Source organism: Salmo salar, chromosome ssa01 (genome assembly GCF_905237065.1).
Source record: "Salmo salar chromosome ssa01, Ssal_v3.1, whole genome shotgun sequence".
Taxonomy (NCBI): Eukaryota; Metazoa; Chordata; class Actinopteri; order Salmoniformes; family Salmonidae; genus Salmo; species Salmo salar.
The window spans coordinates 163,497,001-163,519,123 of record NC_059442.1 but is presented as its reverse complement, the minus strand read 5'-3'; the positions used below and the strand labels follow the sequence as shown (position 1 = coordinate 163,519,123).

At 42.8% G+C, this 22,123-nt stretch overlaps 1 protein-coding gene across 5 annotated transcripts in view; it reads right to left on the bottom strand.

Annotated features, from left to right (window-relative positions):
• Positions 1-22,123, bottom strand: part of nrg1 (neuregulin 1) — a 163,954-nt gene that overhangs the window by 59,761 nt on the left and 82,070 nt on the right. For 4 of the 5 annotated variants that reach the window (XM_014144433.2, XM_014144413.2, XM_014144448.2 and 1 more), the window contains exons 2-3: positions 7,899-8,076; positions 6,046-6,167 (exon numbers count right to left, since the gene is read on the bottom strand). In XM_014144433.2, the coding sequence (XP_013999908.1) occupies positions 6,046-6,167; positions 7,899-8,076 (300 nt within the window). Of the gene's footprint in view, positions 1-6,045; positions 6,168-7,898; positions 8,077-19,390; positions 19,659-22,123 lie in introns of those variants that run through there. The other variant, XM_014144482.2, reaches the window with a different exon arrangement.

Below are 22,123 nucleotides of genomic sequence, written 5' to 3'. Positions count from 1 at the left end.
CTACATCACCAGTCAGATGTCTAGACGTCTTTATTAATGACCTGTATTTGAAACCAGAACCATGTAGATACTGGGCTTATGAAAACAACATGACATGTGTTTGGTATTTTTGTTAATGGCGTCATGTCCAAATACCATTGACATGACATTGTCTGTTTTCTTGGCAGAAAGGCGTTATCCTGGGATGACTGACGTGGGTTTATTTGACATACTATCCCTCCACACAGCCCAACATCTGCTTATTGCCCGGCCATGTGCTCCAGACCGGTCTTATAGCATGTAGCGTCGCTAACCTGACCACAGACGTTCCTGTTCTGAAAAACAACAATCCCTCACCATATTGACATGTTGTATGAGTAAACTGTTGTTTGGAAGGAGAGGAGTGACAAGGCTTTGGAAACGTTCTATCCAGCACAATGAGAACATAGCAGGCCTGGATAACACATTGTGTGACATGACACACGCATATTGTTTCACATTAGAAATGTCAAGTGAAAGGCATGAGCTGGCGTACACCCAAAAACAGACAGTGGAGGTGCTGACTAATGAAGAGTAAACTGTAGGCTATACAAATAAGAGTCACACTCTATACACAAGCTTCCCAGTCATTTATTGGATTTTTCGGCATCACATTGCCTTCTTCGAACATAAGAAAATGTCTCCATATGTATTTCAGATTGTTTTATTTTCAAATTAGGCATGAATGCCCATGGCCGGGCAATAACTACAGGAAAAAGAGGACCAAGGACGCCCCCATTCTCATCGACGGGGCTGTAGTGGAGCAGGTTGAGAGCTTCAAGTTCCTTGGTGTCCACATCATCAAAAAACTAACATGGTCCAAACACACCAAGACAGTCATGAAGATGGCACGACAAAACCTATTCCCCAATCAGACTGAAAAGATTTGGCATGGGTCCTCATCCTCAAAAGGTTCTACAGCTGCACCATCGAGAGTATCCTGACTGGTTGCATCACTGCCTGGTATGGCAACTGCTTGGCTTCCGACCGCAAGGCAGCACAGAGGATAGTACGTATGGCCCGGTACATCACTGAGACTGTTCTCTCTGCTACCGCACGGCAAGTGGTACCGGAGTGCCAAGTCTAGGTCTAAGAGGCTTCTACACATCTTCTACCCCCAAGCCATAAGACTCCTGAACATCTAATCCAATGGCTACCCATTGGATTTTACACTGCTGCTACTCTCTGTTATCATCTATGCATAGTCACTTTAATAACTCTACCTATATGTACATATTACCTCAAATACCTCAACTAACCGGTGCCTCCACACATTGACTCTGTCCCGCTACCCCCCTGTATATAGTCACGCTATTGTCATTTTACTGCTACCCTTTAATTACTTGTTACTTTTATTTCTTATCCATATTTTTTATTTTAAATTGCATTGTTGGTTAGAGCCTGTAAGTAAGCATTTCACTGTAAGGTCTACACCTGTTGTATTCGGCGCATGTGACTAATTCAATTTGATTTGAATGATTTATCTGCCGATACAGGGGAACACTTCATGGGGATCGGTTGAAGCTGTCAGCAGAATCTGTTTATAGAATATACATCCAGAGAAGAAGAAGAATCTTCATGGGGATCGGTTGAAGCTGTCAGCAGAATCTGTTTATAGAATATACATCCAGAGAAGAAGAATCTTCATGGGGATCGGTTGAAGCTGTCAGCAGAATCTGTTTATAGAATATACATCCAGAGAAGAAGAAGAATCTTCATGGGGATCGGTTGAAGCTGTCAGCAGAATCTGTTTATAGAATATACATCCAGAGAAGAAGAATCTTCATGGGGATCGGTTGAAGCTGTCAGCAGAATCTGTTTATAGAATATACATCCAGAGAAGAAGAATAGTAGCATCTGATGACAAGGTTCAAATGTCAGATTTATACCTGGGCCCTAAATATGCAAATGGCCAAGGCTAATGATCTCTGTAACGGTTTAATTTTGCCAGCCGAATCCAAGCCGCGAGCCATCCATTTTCCCCCAACTGCAATGTCAGCTCACTCACCACTTTATAACACTGAGCCCATTTTCCCCCCTACCCTCGTTCCAACCATCTGTCCAGATTAAAAAGCTGTGTTCATTTAAATCAATATCCATACATTTCGTGGATGTTCAAAACAGCCTTTAAGGGCAGTACATTTTTTAAGGGCAATTTTGTTTTGAACCCATTCCAACTTTTGATGAGTCAGAAGCCACAGTATGAGACCATCACTCCTACCTGAAGTGTGGAAAAAGTCTGAAAAAGAGAGAATATCTCAATAAAATGTCAAAACCTAAAGTTATGAAGATTTTTGGTGAACAGGACAAATTTTATTCAAATATTCAAACTATTTGAGGAGGAGACCAACATGCTTTTCACATTCTGTGTGACCTTCCAACGCTATGCCGTCGCTGATCAAGCCTCATCAATTTCCCGCTACAATTGGCTAATGAGGGTCATTATGTCCCTGGAAACACTGAGAAATGACTTCCTTTAAAAAGGTAAACAAATGAAGAGCCCCTGCTAACGCAGAGGAGGGTGACCATGGATGGGCTAGTGATGGCCTGAGCTGTCAAGTTGTAAGAAAAGGGCTAGTTAAATGGTGAAACTTGAGGGGAAACAACGCAGACATAAGCACCCAAATCAATGGCGTGTCGAACCAAGGCCTGTATAATCATTATGAACTAATAGAGGAGAATATATGCCAATGTTTATTCATTGAAGGGAGATGACACAAAGGACAAAATGGCAGCTCTGGCTGAGATCCAATCCAGGGATTCTAGTTGACTGGCTTTTTAATCTTGTTTAAGACATGATCTGACATTTGTTCTTGCTGTTATTTACATTTACATTTAAGTCATTTAGCAGACGCTCTTATCCAGAGCGACTTACAAATTGGTGCATTCACCTTATAATATCCAGTGGAACAACCACTTTACAATAGTGCATCAGTGTTATTGTGTACCCTTGTAATAAAGGAAACAGTCTGGGATTACCACTGGCACACACACACACACACTCATGGGGTGCATCTGTCTGTGCATGTCAAGGTTATCCACAGTCACGATTGTTACCCTTGGGAACCTGGCCACTGTACACCCTCTCAGTAGGCAATTCCATTACCACACTGCACAGTATGGAGATCATCACTCATGGTGCCAAAAATGCCCTCGCAAAACAGTAGGACTCCTTGAAACCAGAGAGAACTGGCTCCAAAATGGAAGTGTTCAGGTAACAATACACTCAAGGTGAGTTAATAATAGTCCATGCAAAACAAATATAATGAATAAAACACACTGTACCAAGAGACATTCCTGATGCAACATGAAGTCCTTCCCTTCACCTTGCTTATTTACATACTGTTTACAGTTCCTGCCTGCATCTTGTTCCTACTGTACATCGTAGTAGCCACACAGAGCACACTGTACACTGGTATGATAATTAGTTAGTAACCATGTAACTATGATAATCAAAATGTATCTCATGATAGGTTTAGGGTAACAGCCTGATATTTAGCTAGGTAGAGAAGCCAGAGACTAAGTCACACAACCTTATAGAGCTTAGAGGAGAGCTTAGAGGAACATAGAGAGGATTTCAGAGTGGGTTATTTCTATTACAGTAGAGGTCAATCACACATTTCGCCCAGAGAATAGAATAACACTGCAAATACACGTTAGTAATATCAAACTGCTCGACCGCAAACGTTAGCCCCCAAAACCTAATTAGCATCAAAATGAGCTAGCAGAAAGCAGTCAGCTAATCACTGTAAATAGATGCCGGACAGGCGGACGGAGTAGCAGGGACATGCTGGTTTAGGAAAGGGCCTTGCTAGTGCCGCAACCCTCAACAAAACTTGTACTGTGAGAATTTTTAGTACATCCATTCATTTTTCATAGGAAGTCTGTAAAGGAGTTGAAGTCCGCATCCCATTAGTTCAGGGTTCCTCAGGCCACCACTACCGAACCCTGCCGAATACCTAGTGGCCAAAAGTGGTTGAAATGAGATTAGAACCACTTTTTCTCGCTGGGTAGGTGGGTACAAACGTCTTCAACAGACTTGAAGGTGGTTAGGTTAAAATCCTTCACATTACACTGCTAAACTGAGTAATACCCAGCAAAAACTGAAGTATACTAATTATTTCTCTGTTGTACCCTAGCCTGAGAGACTTTATGTGAGAAAGACTGGACAGACCGTTATTTCAAGTTGTCATTGTGCGACTCTAATAAATAGGAAGCAGCAAATGGAGGAGACATTACATCAATAAAAATCACCCCAGGAATTCATCTGCATGCAGAGTTAACCCAATTCACCAGAGTACAGCTAAAGCAGAAACTGTGGCAAAGACAAGAACTTGGTTATGTACAACAAGGAGGCCAACAGACAGGAAGCATGTCAAAGATGATAACCCAGTATGTTCTCATAGATATCAGATGTGCTCATGTGTTGCTAACCTTAGCCACCCAATCAGATCTGTCTGTGTGTGTCAGTAGGCCCAATGTGATTAGACAATGAGACTTGACAAGATACTGCAGACCACGGTAACATCATATCATCTGCCAGTGCCAGCAGCAGAATAGAAAAGACACAATGAGTGCCTGATTGAGTCTCCCAGCCGTCCACATTGAACAGGGCTAACTAGTTGTGATTAGCATAGATGGCTTCCAGGGGCTCCTACCGCATGTCTCTGCTGGGCTAACTCCTCAGTCAAGAGGTGGCTGACATGGCTCTTTTCTCTCCATTGGCAGCCGTTCAGAGAAGTACTACTGGCTAATTGAAAGAAGTGATTAAGTGGCCGCTTTAAACTGGCCCGCATACTGATCACTCTTGCAATGTCGCAAAATGGTGTGTGAGTGGAGAGGATCAGACTTGGAGGCATCGAGCATTTACCTGTCTGCGATATTAATGGCCCCGGGATTTTTTCCTCTATCAGTCAGAAGTTGATTAACGTCAGTGTTTTTTGGCAAGACTGGCAAACCGGCGGGGCGAGAAAAGGCGGAGCACATAAGGAGTAGTTGCTCTAGCGCAGAACAAACTGTACGCGCTTTGGGCAAGTTACACATCACCGTTTATACCTGTATTTCCACATCTTGTGACGACTTAAAATGTTATAACATGCTGCAATATGTATACCACAACTTGTAAAACGTGTTTTAAAATCAAACTCTTAAAATGTTCAGACTTACCTGTGGTGGTGAATCTGTGAACAACTTACAATAAAGGCCCTTTTAGCTTGGATTGGTAAGGGTTGTGTCATGGAAAATGGTCTGTTGTACCACTAAGCTGAAATGGCAGGTTAGAAATGCCAGCTGCCCCCTATTGACTAAAATGCCAGTGAGGAGCATGGACAACCACAAGGTGAAGAGCTCGCTCTCCCTCAGAGAAACCAAGTGTCAGGTCAGAACCCTCTGATGTGTGGCTCTATGATGAGAGGGCCCCTAGCCCCCCCACCTAGAGGACCCCTAGCCCCCCCACCTAGAGGGCCCCTAGCCCCCCCCCCCACCTAAAGGGCCCCTAGCCCCCCCCCCCACCTAAAGGGCCCCTAGCCCCCCCCACCTAGAGGGCCCCTAGCCCCCCCCCACCTAGAGGGCCCCTAGCCCCCCCACCTAGAGGGCCCCTAGACCCCCCCCCACCTAGAGGGCCCCTAGCCCCCCACACCTAGAGGGCCCCTAGCCCCCCACCTAAAGGACCCCTAGCCCCCCCACCTAAAGGCCCCCTAGCCCCCCACCTAAACGCCCCGTAGCCCCCCACCTAGAGGACCCCTAGCCCCCCACCTAAAGGACCCCTAGCCCCCCACCTAAAGGACCCCTAGCCCCCACCTAGAGGGCCCCTAGCCCCCACCTAGAGGGCCCCTAGCCCCCCACCTAGAGGACCCTAACCTCCACATCTCCAGTCTAGCCCTGAGGAGGGACACCTCAATGCTACTAATTAAGTCACAAATCCCCCATGAACACAACATGCACATTTTCGCATACTACCTCTGCAATTAGCTGTCATGAAGCAATCATGTCAAGTTAAGGTTAAACATTGTTTATGAATGGTCTTACCGCGGAGGAGCGTCACGTTACCGACGGTGCTGGTTTTCCCCAGGTTGTTGATGGCTTCGCATGTGTAGGAGCCAGCATGTGCATCAGAGGTTTTCTTGAAGTGGAGCTCAGAGACTTTCCCTCTGTAGGAGACAAACACATTTGGGATGAAACATGTTTCAATGAGCATGACCAGAGTATTCCATCTACTGTATATACAGTACATAGAGGCCTGAGCACGACACTATTAAAACAGATGATTTGAAACCACTCCTGGGTTTAATGTGTTGATACTGGGGAACTATGGAGTTATTCTCCATTTAGTATTAACGCTGAGTCTTGTTTATTCCAAATGAAAAATGACACTATTTAGGATTCAATGGACTTGACCAGGGTCTGTATTCTTAAAAGCATCTCAGAGTTGAAGTGATGATCTAGGATCAGTTTAGCATTTTAGATCATAATGAATATGATTATGAGGACAGATGGGACCTGATCCTAGATCAGCACTCCTACTCTGAGAGGCTTTATGAATATGGGCCCTTTTGTGATGGAATTATACGAGCCTCTCATCTTCTAAACAAGCATATGACACAACAGTGGTAGGCCTGATCACCGACTACGACGAGACAGCCTATAGGGGGAGGTCAGAGACCTGGCCGTGTGTTGCCAGGACAACAACCTCTCCCTCGATGTGATCAAGACAGAGGAGATGCTTGTGGACTAGAGGAAAAAGAGGACCGAGCACACCCCCATTCTCATCGACTGGGCTGCAGTGGAGCAGGTTGAGAGCTTCCTTGGTGTCCACGTCACCAACAAACTAACATGGTCCAAGCACACCATGACAATTGTGAAGATGGCACGATAAAACGTATTCCTCCTCAGGAGACTGAAAAGATTTGGCATGGGTCCTCAGATCCTCATAAGGTTCTACAGCTGCACCATCGAGAGTATCCTGACTGGTTGCATCACTGCCTGGTACGGCAACTGCTCGGCCTCCGACCACAAGGCACTACAGATGGTAGTGCGAACGGTCCAGTACATTATGGGACCAAGCTGCCTGCCATCCAGGACCTCTATACCAGGCGGTGTCAGAGGAAGGCCCTAAAAATTGTCAAAGACTCCAGCCACCCTAGTCATAGACTGTTCTCTCTGCTACTGCACAGCAAGCGGTACCGGAACGCCAAGTCTAGGTCCAAGAGGCTTCTAAACAGCTTCTGCCCCTAAGCCATAAGAGTCCTGAACATCTAATCAAATGGCTACCTAGACTATTTACATTGCCCCCACCCTCTCCCCCTCTTTTACACCGCTGCTACTCTCTGTTGTTATCATCTATGCATAGTCACTTTAATAACTCTACCTACATGTAGATATTACCTCAACTAACCGGTGCCCCCGCACATTGACTCTGTACCGGTACCCTCCTGTATATGGTCTCGCTATTGTTATTTTACTGCTGCTCTTTAATTACTTGTTACTTTTATTTCTTATTCTTATCTGTATTTTTTTTTTTAACTGCATTGTGGGTTAGGGGCTCGTAAGTAAGCCTTTCACTGTAAGGTGTATTGTATTCGGCGCATGTGACTAATACAATTTGATATGGCAGAGAGGTGATGGAGCAGGTGTCGAGCCCCCGTCAGACAGCACCAGAGGCGTGCTGGAGACTAGAGGTGGCTGTGGGTGTAAATAACATTCACGCCACCTCAGCAAGAACCTAAAGCTACCAAGTCATGAATCATTCCTCGCTGCAACTGCCAGCCAGATTCTGCATATGTCACAAATAAACAGCTTCTAAAATCAGATAAATGTACCATTTTGAAGGACAGTGTGTAAGTATTATAGATCTTGTAACGGATTGACGAGGAGGTACTTACTCTTTCTTTCTTTTTAACTTGGTGCCTTTGAGTTTGTTCTTGATGCTGGCTAAATCGACCCCCTCCTTGTACCACTTGAATTTGGGGGATGGGTTCCCCGCTCCGAGCTCGCACTTCAAGAATGTCTTCATCCCCTCCACGACCTCCACACTCTTCATCTCCTTCAGCTTGGGCTCAGCTGCAACACAGAACCAGGTCAACAGTCATACAACAGCAGGTCGAAACAGGTTCACTTCCTGTCTGAGTGAGGCAGAATGGGTAGCACCCTTCTCCTTAAAAAAATTAAAAAAAACATTACAAAAAACAGGTTCACTTCACTAACGGCACCGTAGTAGCAGTGGAAAAATGTAAGAAAGTTTTTCAAAATATCAAAAATATACACATTGATGTGCAGCGTACCGTTGGATTTCACTTGTTATTGTCATTGAAGGGGTGTAGTAACCTCCCTGGGTAGATGGGGGGGGGGGCCCTATAAGGACCCATTTAAGCTCAAGAGCACCCCCAGAGGCAAACATTCTGTACAACCACTTTAATCCTCAAACAAAAATTTGATTACTGTACAAATGGCGATTACTGAAAATTAGGCCTTGTCAATGTGCAGTACGGGACATGACTTGTTAGTAGGATATTTAGAAATCAATGTTTGGGCCTGTCAAGGAAAGAAGGCATTAGTCGATTGTCACAATCCCAAGGAATTCAACAACAGGACCAGAAGTTCACCACTCCATCATGAGGAAGGGTATTAATCTGGAATAACCTGCCAACCCACTGTTCTGTTCACCAACAGTATTCATTCATTAATGAAGCAGCAGCAGAAAAATTCCAACAATGCTTATTCAAAGAAAACTATGTGAAATGGGACACCAGAACTTGTATCTGAGTAATGGTTTGTCAGTGCAGCTGTCGAAGAAAGTAATTACTAAGGAATTAGGCTAATGCAAGGAAAGATGACTCGCCACCCAATGACTGGCAGTTAGTGCCTCGACTGACTCAGAAAACTTCTACTCATCTAGGAATTCATAATTCCTTTTTATTATTATTATTATTATAATTTTTTTATTTTTTTTTACACAGCACTGTTGAGAATGAACTTGCAAATAAGCATTTAATTGCACTGTGTGCTAGAGCTCTGCTAGCTGAGCCTAGCCTGTCATTATACATCAGGGTAGGGCCAGGTAGGGCCTGTTGTTTCAGCAATAACAACAGTTGAAGTCGGATCTTTACATACACTTAAGTTGGAGTCATTAAAACTCATTTTTCAACCACTCCACAAATTTCTTGTTAACAAACTATAGTTTTGGCAAGTCAGTTAGAACATCTACTTCGTGTATGACAAGTCATTTGTCAATTGTTTACAGACAGATTATTTCACTTATAATTCACTGTATCCCAATTCCAGTGGGTCAGAAGTTTACATACACTAAGTTGACGGTGCCTTTAATCAGCTTGGAAAATTCCAGAAAATTATGTCATGGCTTTAGAAGCTTCTGATAGGCTAATTGACATCATTTGAGTCAGTTGGAGGTGTACCTATGGACGTATTTCAAGGCCTACCTTCAAACTCAGTGCCTCTTTGCTTGACATCATGGGAAAATCAAAAGAAAACCAGCCAAGACCTCAGAAAAAAAGACCTCCACAAGTCTGGTTCATCCTTGGGAGCAATTTCCAAACGCCTGAATGTACCACATTCATCTGTACAAACAATAGTACGCAAGTATAAACACCATGGGACCACGCAGCCGTCATACCGCTCAGGAAGGAGATGTGTTCTGTCTCCTAGAGATTAACGTACTTTGGTGCGAAAAGTGCAAATCAATCCCAGAACAACAGCAAAGGACCTTGTGAAGATGCTGGAGGAAACAGGTACAAAAGTATCTATGTCCACAGTAAAACGAGTCCTATATCGACATAACCTGAAAGGCCGCTCAGCAAGGAAGAAGCCACTGTTCCAAACCACCATAAAAAAGGCAGACTACGGTTTGCAACTGCACATGGAGACAAAGATTGTACTTTTTGGAGAAATGTCCTCTGGTCTGATGAAACAAAAATAGAACTATTTGGGCATAATGACCATCGATATGTTTGGAGGAAAAAGGGGGAGGCTTGCAAGCCGAAGAACACCATCCCAACCGTGAAGCACAGGGGTGGCAGCATCATGTTGTGGGGGTGCTTTGCTGCAGGAGGGACTGGTGCACTTCACAAAATAGATGGCATCATGAGGTAGGAAAATTATGTGGATATCTTAAGATGTTGCTTCAATACATCAGTCACGAAGTTAAAGCTTGGTCGCAAATGGTTCATCCAAATGGACAATGACCCAAGCATACTTCCATAGTTGTGGCAAAATGGCTTAAGGACAACAAAGTCAAGGTATTGGAGTGTCCATCACAAAGCCCTGACCTCAATCCTATAGAAAATTTGTGGGCAGAAAAGAAAAAGTGTGTGCGAGCAAGGAGGCCTACAAACCTGACTCAGTTACACCAGCTCTGTCAGGAGGAATGGGCCAAAATTAACACAACTTATTGTGGGAAGCTTGTGGAAGGCTACCCGAAATGTTTGACCCAAGTTAAACAATTTAAAGGCAATGTTACCAAATACTAATTGAGTGTATGTAAACTTCTGACCCACTGGGAATGAGATAAAAGAAATAAAAGCTGAAAGAAATAATTCTCTACTATTATTATGACATTTCACATTCTTAAAATAAAGTGGTGATCCTAACTGACCTAAGACAGGGGATTTTAACTAGGATTAAATGTCAGGAATTGTGAAAAACTGAGTTTAAATGTATTTGGCTAAGGTGTATGTAAACTTCTGACTTCAACTGTAGGTCAGGGTATCACTAAATTGAACAGTAACATTTTGAAGCTGAGCCATTTGCTCATGTTCTGCTGTGCCGTACAGTCATATCTGACTAAGATCATAACATGGTGTCAGAAGTTAGTCAACCTCGTCAAATATAAAACAGGAGAGATTTCACCGGGTGAAAACAAGCCGGTTTGATCAACCAATCTCTTTTAACCATTTTGAACAAGTCAACGTGTCAAATAAAAAGTTCCTCTTGCATAGTTGAGGATGCTAGTTTACTATTCAAGACACTTAACTTGCCAGAAGTTGACGTTTTACAAAAATATGTGCATCAATGTAAATTCATATTAGAGAGCTAAAGTCTCAATCCAAATGCTGGACTGAATCTTATCTCCATGGTTCCAAACTCAGGTGTTCTTTGAAGGAACAGATCATTGACACAGGTATGTTACGAGAGCTCTCTGGAGACGTTGGACCCAGACACACTGCAATCTCTCTGGGCTGGGTTAAACTTAAACCCCATTCATTTCTGGGCAGGTCTGTCATTATTACACAACTGTTGCCCAACCTCAACAGAGCTCACAGCACCTGAACAGGGCAAAGCTTAAAGGGAATCACACAAGGGTTTCCCACCTAAATCAGTGGGGCACAAAAGGGCATGTGTGTGTTCATTCATGCCCTTTTGTTTGCAAAAGGGAAACTCCCTTAGTCAGAGCAGCTATACTTTCACTTCCCAAATGATCATTTTCTGAGAGCAGGAGCCCAACCCAAACCGGAACTTTTCCTTTAAAAGAAAATATTTCATCTGATAAGAAATTAGACGGAATTCATTGAGTAATGGAGGAAAAGTAATTCTAGCCTTCGTGCAAAACAAGAAACATGAGCCCTTTCGTGTCAAGGTGTTGACACGAACTTTCTCAACATTCCCAATTGTTGAAAAGCTTAGATAAAAGCTCTGTTCTCACAGATAACCGAAAAATTCAAAAAATGACAGCGGACTTTAACATTCTCATGATGTTACGCCTGTGAAAATAGACAGGCATTTAAGGAGACACTGACGAGGAAGAGGCTGACAAAAATACCTGGAATACAGCATATTACTGAAAGAAAATATGACCTCCGACAAAACAATACCTTACACATAGTTGCATATTTGAGAGCTTCTCGTTTCAGCCTAATCCTTTTAGTGGTGCTTCCTGTGACCAATAGAGGCACTGCTCTGAGTCATGACTGGACTAGGGAGAGGGGCCAGTAGGCTAACACTTTAGCCTACAGTTCTATAACTGTTAGCGCACTGTTACATTCATTTCAGGAGAGTCGATTAATAAGCAACAGTCATACAACTAATAAAATGAGCCATAAGAGCTCCTGAGTAGCGCAGCGGTCTAAGGCACTGCATCTCAGTGCTATCTGTGTTACTATAGATCCTGGGTTAGAGTCCAGGCTCTGTCTCAGCGGTCTAAGGCACTGCATCTCAGTGCTATGTGTTACTATAGCTCCTGGGTTAGAGTCCAGGCTCTGTCTCAGCGGTCTAAGGCACTGCATCTCAGTGCTATGTGTTACTATAGATCCTGGGTTAGAGTCCAGGCTCTGTCTCAGCGGTCTAAGGCACTGCATCTCAGTGCTATGTGTTACTATAGCTCCTGGGTTAGAGTCCAGGCTCTGTCTCAGCGGTCTAAGGCACTGCATCTCAGTGCTATGTGTTACTATAGATCCTGGGTTAGAGTCCAGGCTCTGTCTCAGTGGTCTAAGACACTGCATCTCAGTGCTATCTGTGTTACTATAGATCCTGGGTTAGAGTCCAGGCTCTGTCTCAGCGGTCTAAGGCACTGCATCTCAGTGCTATGTGTTACTATAGATCCTGGGTTAGAGTCCAGGCTCTGTCTCAGCGGTCTAAGGCACTGCATCTCAGTGCTATGTGTTACTATAGCTCCTGGGTTAGAGTCCAGGCTCTGTCTCAGCGGTCTAAGGCACTGCATCACAGTGCTATGTGTTACTATAGCTCCTGGGTTAGAGTCCAGGCTCTGTCTCAGTGGTCTAAGGCACTGCATCTCAGTGCTATGTGTTACTATAGATCCTGGGTTAGAGTCCAGGCTCTGTCTCAGCGGTCTAAGGCACTGCATCTCAGTGCAAGAGGCGTATCACAACCAGCCATGATCGGCGGCGCACAACTGGCCCAGAGTCGTCCGGGTTAGAGGAGGGTTTGGCCGGGGTAGGCCGTCATTGTAAATAACAATTTGTTCTTAACTGACTTGCCTAGTTAAATAAAAGGTTAAAGAAAAGGTATAATTTATACCTGGTGCTCACATGCACCCTTTGTCCTGATCTTGTCCACACATGTTTAGACAGGTGTAGACAATTAAAATGAAAGTGACACATTGTGATCTGATTGTGAGGTAGTTTGAACTAAACAGAAGTAGACAATAATAGGTGTAAGGTGTGATATCCCTTGTAAACAGTTCCTATCCAACCAGTGAGGCCAGCAGGCTTGTCTTCTTTCATCCGTATATACTCTGTCATTTATTAACTTTGTATTGTCAATTTGATGTCTACTGTATTTAATGACACTGCAACTACATTTCCCCATTGGGACAATAAAGTCAGTAAAGTAAAGCCAGGGACACATTTTGTCTGGATATAAATCAAGTGTAAACAGACCTGCATGGTCAAATAATTTAAATTACCATTATACCGGTCTCAAATCATTGACAGTTAGCATCATTGACTTATGGCGTCATTAATTGTTACCCCAAAAATAAATAAATAATATTTTGAAAGAATCTGTCAAATAATTTGCATATAGGGAGGCATCGAGAGCATCCTGATTTGTTGCATCACTGCCTGGTACGGCAAATGCTCGGCCTCCGACCGCAAGGCACTATAGAGGGTAGTGCGTACGGCCCTGTACATCACTGGGGCCAAGCTGCCTGCCATCCAGGACCTCTACACCAGGCGGTGTCAGAGGAAGGCCCTAAAAATGTTCAAAGACCCCAGCCACCCCAGTCATAGACTGTTCTCTCTACTACCGCATGGCAAGCGGTACCGGAGTGCCAAGTCTAGGACAAAAAGACTTCAACAGTTTTTACCCCCAAGCCATAAGACTCCTGAACAGGTAATCAAATGGCTACCTGGACTATTTGCATTGTGTGCCCCCCCAACCCCTCTTTTATGCTGCTGCTACTCTCTGTTTATCATATATGCATAGTCACTTTAACTATACATTGTACATACTACCTCAATTGGCCCGACCAACCAGTTCTCCGGCACATTGGCTAACTGGGCTATCTGCATTGTGTCCCGCCACATGCCAACCCCTCTTTTACGCTACTGCTATTCTCTGTTCATCATATATGCAGTCACTTTAACCATATCTACATGTACATACTACCTCAAACAGCCTGACTAACCGGTGTCTGTATGTAGCCTCGCTACTTTTATAGCCTGTCTTTTTACTGTTGTTTTATTTCTTTACTTACCTATTGTTCAGCCAATACCTTTTTGCACTATTGGTTAGAGCCTGTAAGTAAGCATCTCACTGTAAGGTCTACACCTGTTGTATTCGGGGCATGTGACAAATAAACTTTGATTTGACCAGCTAAACTGGTCACAATGCAGACAGTGGACAAATAAGAGATTTTACATGTTGGATACAAAAAGGCCTGAGAGGTCTGATTTAAAAACAGAACATTTGTAAGTAAACTGTCCAAATGAAAAAGGAAAAAAAAAAGAAATACACAAGGTGGGAGTTTTTTTGTGTCTGTAAAATGTATTATGCGAGAAATGTTACGTGGTCCTCCCACTACGACTCGTTGTCTGGAAAGCGAGCAGTGTATTGGGCTACAGATTAAATAATTTGTGAACTTCACAGGGTGGTGAAAGGGGATACCTAGTCAGTTGCACAACTGAAATGTGTCTTCCTCATTTAACCCAACCCCTCTGAATCAGAGAGGTGCGTGGGGGCTGCCTTAATCGACGTCCACGTCATCGACGCCCGGGGAGCAGTTGTTGTTGGGGGTTAACTGCCTTGCTCAAGGGCAGAATGACAGATTTTCCTACCTTGGCGGCTCACGGATTCAAAACAGCGACCTTTTGGTTGTTGGCCCAACGCTCTTAACCGCCAGGTGACCCTGCATCTCCAAGGTGATCAGCATGATGCCCCTTTCTAATAAATATCGACTTCTTATTCTGGTGACATGATCATGATACTTGGCTGCCGTTTTGTCCATAATAATGTCATCATGTAGGCTATACCCACACTATCTGCCAGCTGTTGGCTCCCTGTATGCCCACGACCAGAGTGGGAACACTGGCAACATAACACACTATTTTGTTGTGAGAAAACCATCAGTAGAGTTGAAAATGCCATGGAAACCTATTTAACTTTTGTTTAATATACATATATACTGCTCAAAAAAATAAAGGGAACACTTAAACAACACATCCTAGATCTGAATGAAAGAAATAATCTTATTAAATACTTTTTTCTTTACATAGTTGAATGTGCTGACAACAAAATCACACAAAAATAATCAATGGAAATCCAATTTATCAACCCATGGAGGTCTGGAATTGGAGTCCCACTCAAAATTAAAGTGGAAAACCACACTACAGGCTGATCCAACTTTGATGTAATGTCCTTAAAACAAGTCAAAATGAGGCTCAGTAGTGTGTGTGGCCTCCACGTGCCTGTATGACCTCCCTACAACGCCTGGGCATGCTCCTGATGAGGTGGCGGATGGTCTCCTGAGGGATCTCCTCACAGACCTGGACTAAAGCATCCGCCAACTCCTGGACAGTCGGTGGTGCAACGTGGCGTTGGTGGATGGAGCGAGACATGATGTCCCAGATGTGCTCAATTGGATTCAGGTCTGGGGAACAAGCGGGCCAGTCCATAGCATCAATGCCTTCCTCTTGCAGGAACTGCTGACACACTCCAGCCACATGAGGTCTAGCATTGTCTTGCATTAGGAGGAACCCAGGGCCAACCGCACCAGCATATGGTCTCACAAGGGGTCTGAGGATCTCATCTCGGTACCTAATGGCAGTCAGGCTACCTCTGGCGAGCACATGGAGGGCTGTGCGGCCCCCCAAAGAAATGCCACCCCACACCATGACTGACCCACCGCCAAACCGGTCATGCTGGAGGATGTTGCAGGCAGCAGAACGTTCTCCACGGCGTCTCCAGACTCTGTCACGTCTGTCACGTGCTCAGTGTGAACCTGCTTTCATCTGTGAAGAGCACAGGGCGCCAGTGGCGAATTTGCCAATCTTGGTGTTCTCTGGCAAATGCCAAACGTCCTGCACGGTGTTGGGCTGTAAGCACAACCCCCACCTGTGGACGTCGGGCCCTCATACCACCCTCATGGAGTCTGTTTCTGACCGTTTGAGCAGACACATGCACATTTGTGGCCTGCTGGAGGTCATTTTGCAGGGCTCTGGCAGTGCTTCTCCTGCTCCTCCTTGCACAAAGGCGGAGGTAGCGGTCCTGCTGCTGGGTTGTTGCCCTCCTACGGCCTCCTCCACATCTCCTGATGTACTGGCTTGTCTCCTGGTAGTGCCTCCATGCTCTGGACACTACGCTGACAGACACAGCAAACCTTCTTGCCACAGCCCGCATTTGATGTGCCATCCTGGATGAGCTGCACTACCTGAGCCACTTGTGTGGGTTGTAGACTCCGTCTCATGCTACCACTAGAGTGAAAGCACCGCCAGCATTCAAAAGTGACCAAAACATCAGCCAGGAAGCATAGGAACTGAGAAGTGGTCTGTGGTCTCCACCTGCAGAACCACTCCTTTATTGGGGGTGTCTTGCTAATTGCCTATAATTTCCACCTGTTGTCTATTCCATTTGCACAACAGCATGTGAAATTTATTGTCAGTCAGTGTTGCTTCCTAAGTGGACAGTTTGATTTCACAGAAGTGTGATTGACTTGGAGTTACATTGTGTTGTTTAAGTGTTCCCTTTATTTTTTTGAGCAGTGTATATATATATGAATTGAATGCAAAATGTATTTTTATGTGCACTACGTCATCATGCACAGTTATCATTTGGTGGAAACATCTCTGGTGGGGAATATTGTTTTTATGCAGATTTTTGAATATTCGCATGAAAGTCTGTTGCCAATTTCATGGAAACCTAGCTAGAATTAAATATTTTTTGGAGGAGGAAGATGCGATCATCTGTCCAGTAAAATAAATGTCACGAGAACGTCTACGTTCATATTTTTGTCAATGACACATTACAGCACTAAAATATCAGACACCAGCACCAAAATATCAGAAACCAGCACCAAGCCAAACAACATGGACAGAGTTCATTAAACAGCCATTTTCCAGTCATATGTTGTCTGGAAATGAACCTTGTGGCTATAAAAGTGCATAGAGGGAGCACAACTGCAAGGGGGATAACTTAATGTATGCCCATCTCTTTGTTTGCTCAGGGTTGGGACACCGCTAAGTCCGGGCCAGCCTTTTCAGCTGTTTCCCCATGTCATGGAGGAGCTCCCTTTGGGGGAACTCCTCCGCGTTTTTCAAACCGCAAATTTACACGGATCAGTCAACATTCCAAGCCATGGTACCCCAGTAAGGGAGGAATTCCATGATCTAATACTGTGTTCCAGACAAGAGTTGAACGGTCCAGACATCACCAGGCTTCTTGACCAGCAGACCCAAGACTATTGTGACTGGCTTGGTTACTTCAGAGTTTTCCCCCTCTTTTGGTCTAATTCTCTATAATTTCATAAAAGGATATGTTATGGTCTTCAAAGTCATTCTGGTAGAGAGGAGAGCGACCATACAGTAAGATCGTCCCAACCCCACTGTCATTGTCAATCACATCAAAGCATTTTTGTGTGCTAATTTATACAAATCAGACAATGCAGCATATTTACACAATTTCCAAACAGAAGAGTTTTGCTATGGATGTGTTTGATGAACCGCTGTCAGTAATTATGATGCATCGCTGTTCAGTACAGGAATGAGGTGAAGGCATTCCTGTATTTTATTGCAGTGCTGAACACATTGGCCAGAATTCTCTCTATGCTGTATTTGGGCAGGAAAAATTCAAAAGGTGTATTGAATTGAAATGAAATTGAACAATGCATTGTCAAAGGCCTCAAGCAAACAATGCTTTGCACTATGCCTCTCTCTACCTGTACGTTCAGACTACTGTGCATGTTGATCACAGGACAATACTTCACTATACAGTTAGAACATGATTGATACACAACATTTCTCATGAAGCTGGTTGAGAGAATGCCAAGACTGTGAAAAGCTGTCATCAAGGCAAAGGGTGGCTACTTTGAAGAATCTCAAATATAAAATATATTTTGATTTGTTTAACACTTTTTTGGTTAATACATGATTCCATGTGTGTTATTTCATAGTTTTGATGTCTTCGCTATTATTCTACAATGTAGAAAATAGTACAAATAAAGAAAAACCCTGGAATGAGTAGAAGTGTCCAAACGTTTGACTGGTACTGTATATCACAGTGGAATCTGCTTTGACAATGTGCACTATTCACTCTCATATGGCAAAACACACAGCTAGGCCATCTATCAATATGGTCACAGATGTTAGTCTGCTGTTTCAAATCCAATGCACTCCATTTAGCATCATGTTGACAAAAGATCTATGAATCTGTACAAATAAAACGATCAGTAGAAGCTGATAAAAGCAGCATAGGTCTGGCTATTACTGAGCTTTGCAAAAACTGACCCAACACCTGTCAAATAGGAAGTTCCCCCAAGACCCCCAAATTACTCCACATCTGCCAACAAATGGACAATGCCACAAGCAGGAAACAAAACAATATGGATCAAAGCTGGGTAAGATTGTGTCAAAGCCAAGATATTGCCACTCCTTTTGTTAGCCATGAAAGTTCCCCGTATTAAACAATGATCTGACCTAGATATTGCAATTCTGAGAAATTGAACTCCCACGGCTGACAGTTAAAGAAAGCCCTGGATAGCAGCCACTTCTTTGCATCAATGATATGCATTTTGACTTGGAACTACAGTTCATCAGGTATATCAGGAATTTAAAATGGGTTGCACCTGTCAAATCACAGGTCTGTGATATAAACGAGTCTTGATGGGCGCCTACTTTACTATTCAAGTTTTCAATACGTACATTGCGATGCCAAAAAAATAATCTTTAACTTGATTAAAATCAATGCAATTAAATCATTAACTGGGAAGTTTTGCTAAAATTTCACTGCAATGTGTCTCACGTGCACCAAGAAGACAATGTTTTCAGCTTAAACTGGTTATGAAAGGAACAACAATTGTATCCAAACAAACTTACTCTAGTCACATTTAGTCAAGGCAAATCATTTATATATTCGAATAATGTTCAAATGTGTTTCCATTAGACGTAATAGAATAATAGAAGAAATGTGTTTCCATTAGACGTAATAGAATAATAGAAGAAATGTGTTTCCATTAGACGTAATAGAATAATAGAAGAAATGTGTTTCCATTAGACGTAATAGAATAATAGAAGTTCGTAGGCTCGTGGCCTTGAGTTACCGTCAGTCAAACACCTGTAGAACTCACCTCGACTTTCTACTTCATAAATACCGGCTTGGAATAGATAACGTTACATAATAGCCATAACTTCCCGTTGGCCTACTTTTGCAATTAATTATTTCGTATTAAGAAATCAAAGTAATGACAACTTACCTGGTGGAGAGTTGTCCGTTGGTTTCTCCTTTTTATCTTTTTTATTACCTGTACCCTTTTTATTTCCACCTCTCTCCCTTTCTTTCCCTTGTTTCTGCTCAGACATGTCTTATTCTGTGTAGTAAATCGATTCCTTGAATAAAACTAACGCCGGAGTATTTTCCAAAGTGTCGTCAGCCTGCAGTTCTCCTGAGTGTTCCTCCAGTCAACTCTGGAATAGTTCGTATGCAACAAAGTTTACATCTGCATCTTGGTAAGTTGGATGGGAGGAGCGTATTCAGCCTACACGGTAAGTAACGCCTTGTGATTTAGTATGCGCTACTAAAAATCACTTCATCTATTTTCCACTCCTACAATTGGTTACATAGTCTGAAGTACACCTGCCGTGTTTCAGATGTAAAGCATAACTTGTCATGTTGTTTTCTTTTCAAACATTTGCTTTGTAAGTAGATCTACCTCTGACAATTAAAACATGTTGGTCATCTGTATATGTTAGCAGAAGGCTATAATATTAAAATGGATGATTCTGTAATATTGCTCAATTATCTGACCAATAGCCTAACCTAAGAGCAAACTACAATTTTCCATTTCATTGGATATATGACAACCACTGGCACTGTAGCATTATGGCTTATCACACCTGACAGTGTACATTATTCAGACCACACTAGACACTAAACCTTGTAATCACATGATAGATAGTTCCTGAACCACCTGCCTCACACTTCCCCTCCCTTTGACCCACTACAGCCCTAGCAGCTGAAAGAGTTGACAGACCAGACAACTCTGACTGTCTACACAACTTAAAACCACTTTAACCCACTGAGCTGAAACTAACAAATCATTAGGTCCCAGATAAAGTTAGGCTACTCATTATAGCAGCGTACTGTAGTTCTATCTATTGTTAAAAGTGTTTATCCCAGCATCAGTAAGTAGAAAGGCCAGACAGTTAGATAATATCATGCTGGTTGCCATAACTTCAGTTTCCTGATCTTTTACCACAGGTTAAGGAATATATATAGTTGGATATCATTATGTGGGTTTTGGGTGGTCTACAGTGCTACCACTTTGGTCGCATATGCTCCTAAATATTTTGCTGTGCTACCTGGAATTTTAATTTGGGAGCACCAGTGCTCCTAGAAAAACTAATCATCACCAAGATGAGAAGATTTAGTGGAACAGAAGGAAAGGAAAAGGAGAGCTTCTTCAGGAGATGTGTTTCAAAAGTAGCTAGGATTCATATAAGCCCAATGTAGGCTACATCTACATTTTTAAAATCTATTTTCTTGTGCATTTTAACCCTATATTTTGTAATTGCTGGCAATTCTTATCATTAATCCCCCAAATGTTTGTCATTGTGCTCCTAAGTTTCTTTATGTTCTCCTACATTTTTTTTCAATTTAGGAGCACATGTGCTCCATGTAAAAATCATGATGTATTTTCCCACATTTGCTTCACATTTCCTATAGGGTCATACATAGGATGGCGATGGCTTTCCTATAGGGTCATACATAGGATGGCGATGGCTTTGACACCACATACTACCAATTTAGAAATGTTCCACCAGTTTTAGTCAGTGCCGTCCTCCTGCTTGTGTGACAGAGCGTTTCCTTAGGGGTTTCTGGAGCATGCTCAACCACATGTCTGTACAGACCCTACAGATCACACTTCCATTATGATTGTAGTACTATCCTTAATACACTGCCATAGCTTGTATCAGTCCATATTCAATATGAATTGCTATCTTGAGATGGAACTGGGTGAATATTGGCCATATACAGTGCCTTCAGAAAGTATTCATACCCCTTGACTTATTCCACATTTTGTTATCTTACAGTCTGAATTCAAAATGTTTTTATGTCTCACCCATTTACACGCAATACCCCATAATGACAAAGTGAAAACATGTTTTTAGAAATGTTTGCACATTTATTGAAAATTAAATACAGAAATATCTTATTTACATAAGTATTAACACCCCTGAGTCAATACATGTTAGAATCACCTTTGGCAGCAATTACAGCTGTGAGTCTTTCTGGGTAAGTCTCTAAGAGCTTTGCACACCTGGATTGTATAATATTTGCACATTATTATTTTTGAAATGATTCAAGCTCTGTCAAGTTGGTTGTTGATCATTGCTAGACAGCCATTTTCAAGTCTTGCCATAGATTTTAATAACTTCACCATGCTCAAAGGGATATTCAATGTCTGCTTTTTTATTTTACCCATCTACCAATTGGTGCCCTTCTTTGCGAGGCATGGGAAAACCTCCCTGGTCTTTGTGGTTGAATCTATGTTTGAAATTCACTACTCAACCTTACAGATATTGTATGTGTGGGGTACAGAGATGAGGTAGTCATTCAAAAATCATGTTAAACACTATTAATGCACACAGAGTGTATCCATGAAAGTAATTGTGTGACTTTTTTTTACTCCTGAACTTATTTAGGCTTGCCATAACAAAGGTGTTGAATACTTATTGACACGAGACATTTCAGCTTTTTATTTTTAATTAATTTGTAACAAATGAATTCCACTTTGACATTATGGGGTATTGTGTGTAGGCTGTAACACAACAAAAAGTGGACAAAGTCAAGGGTTGTGAATACTTCCAGTGTAGCAGAGTGTCATTCGAAATGGGCTTATTTAAGTACATTCTAAAATGTTAAAATGAACTGTGTTGTGCAAGTTGTTGAGTCATAATCATACTGTATTTTGGCAGGAAGCATTGCA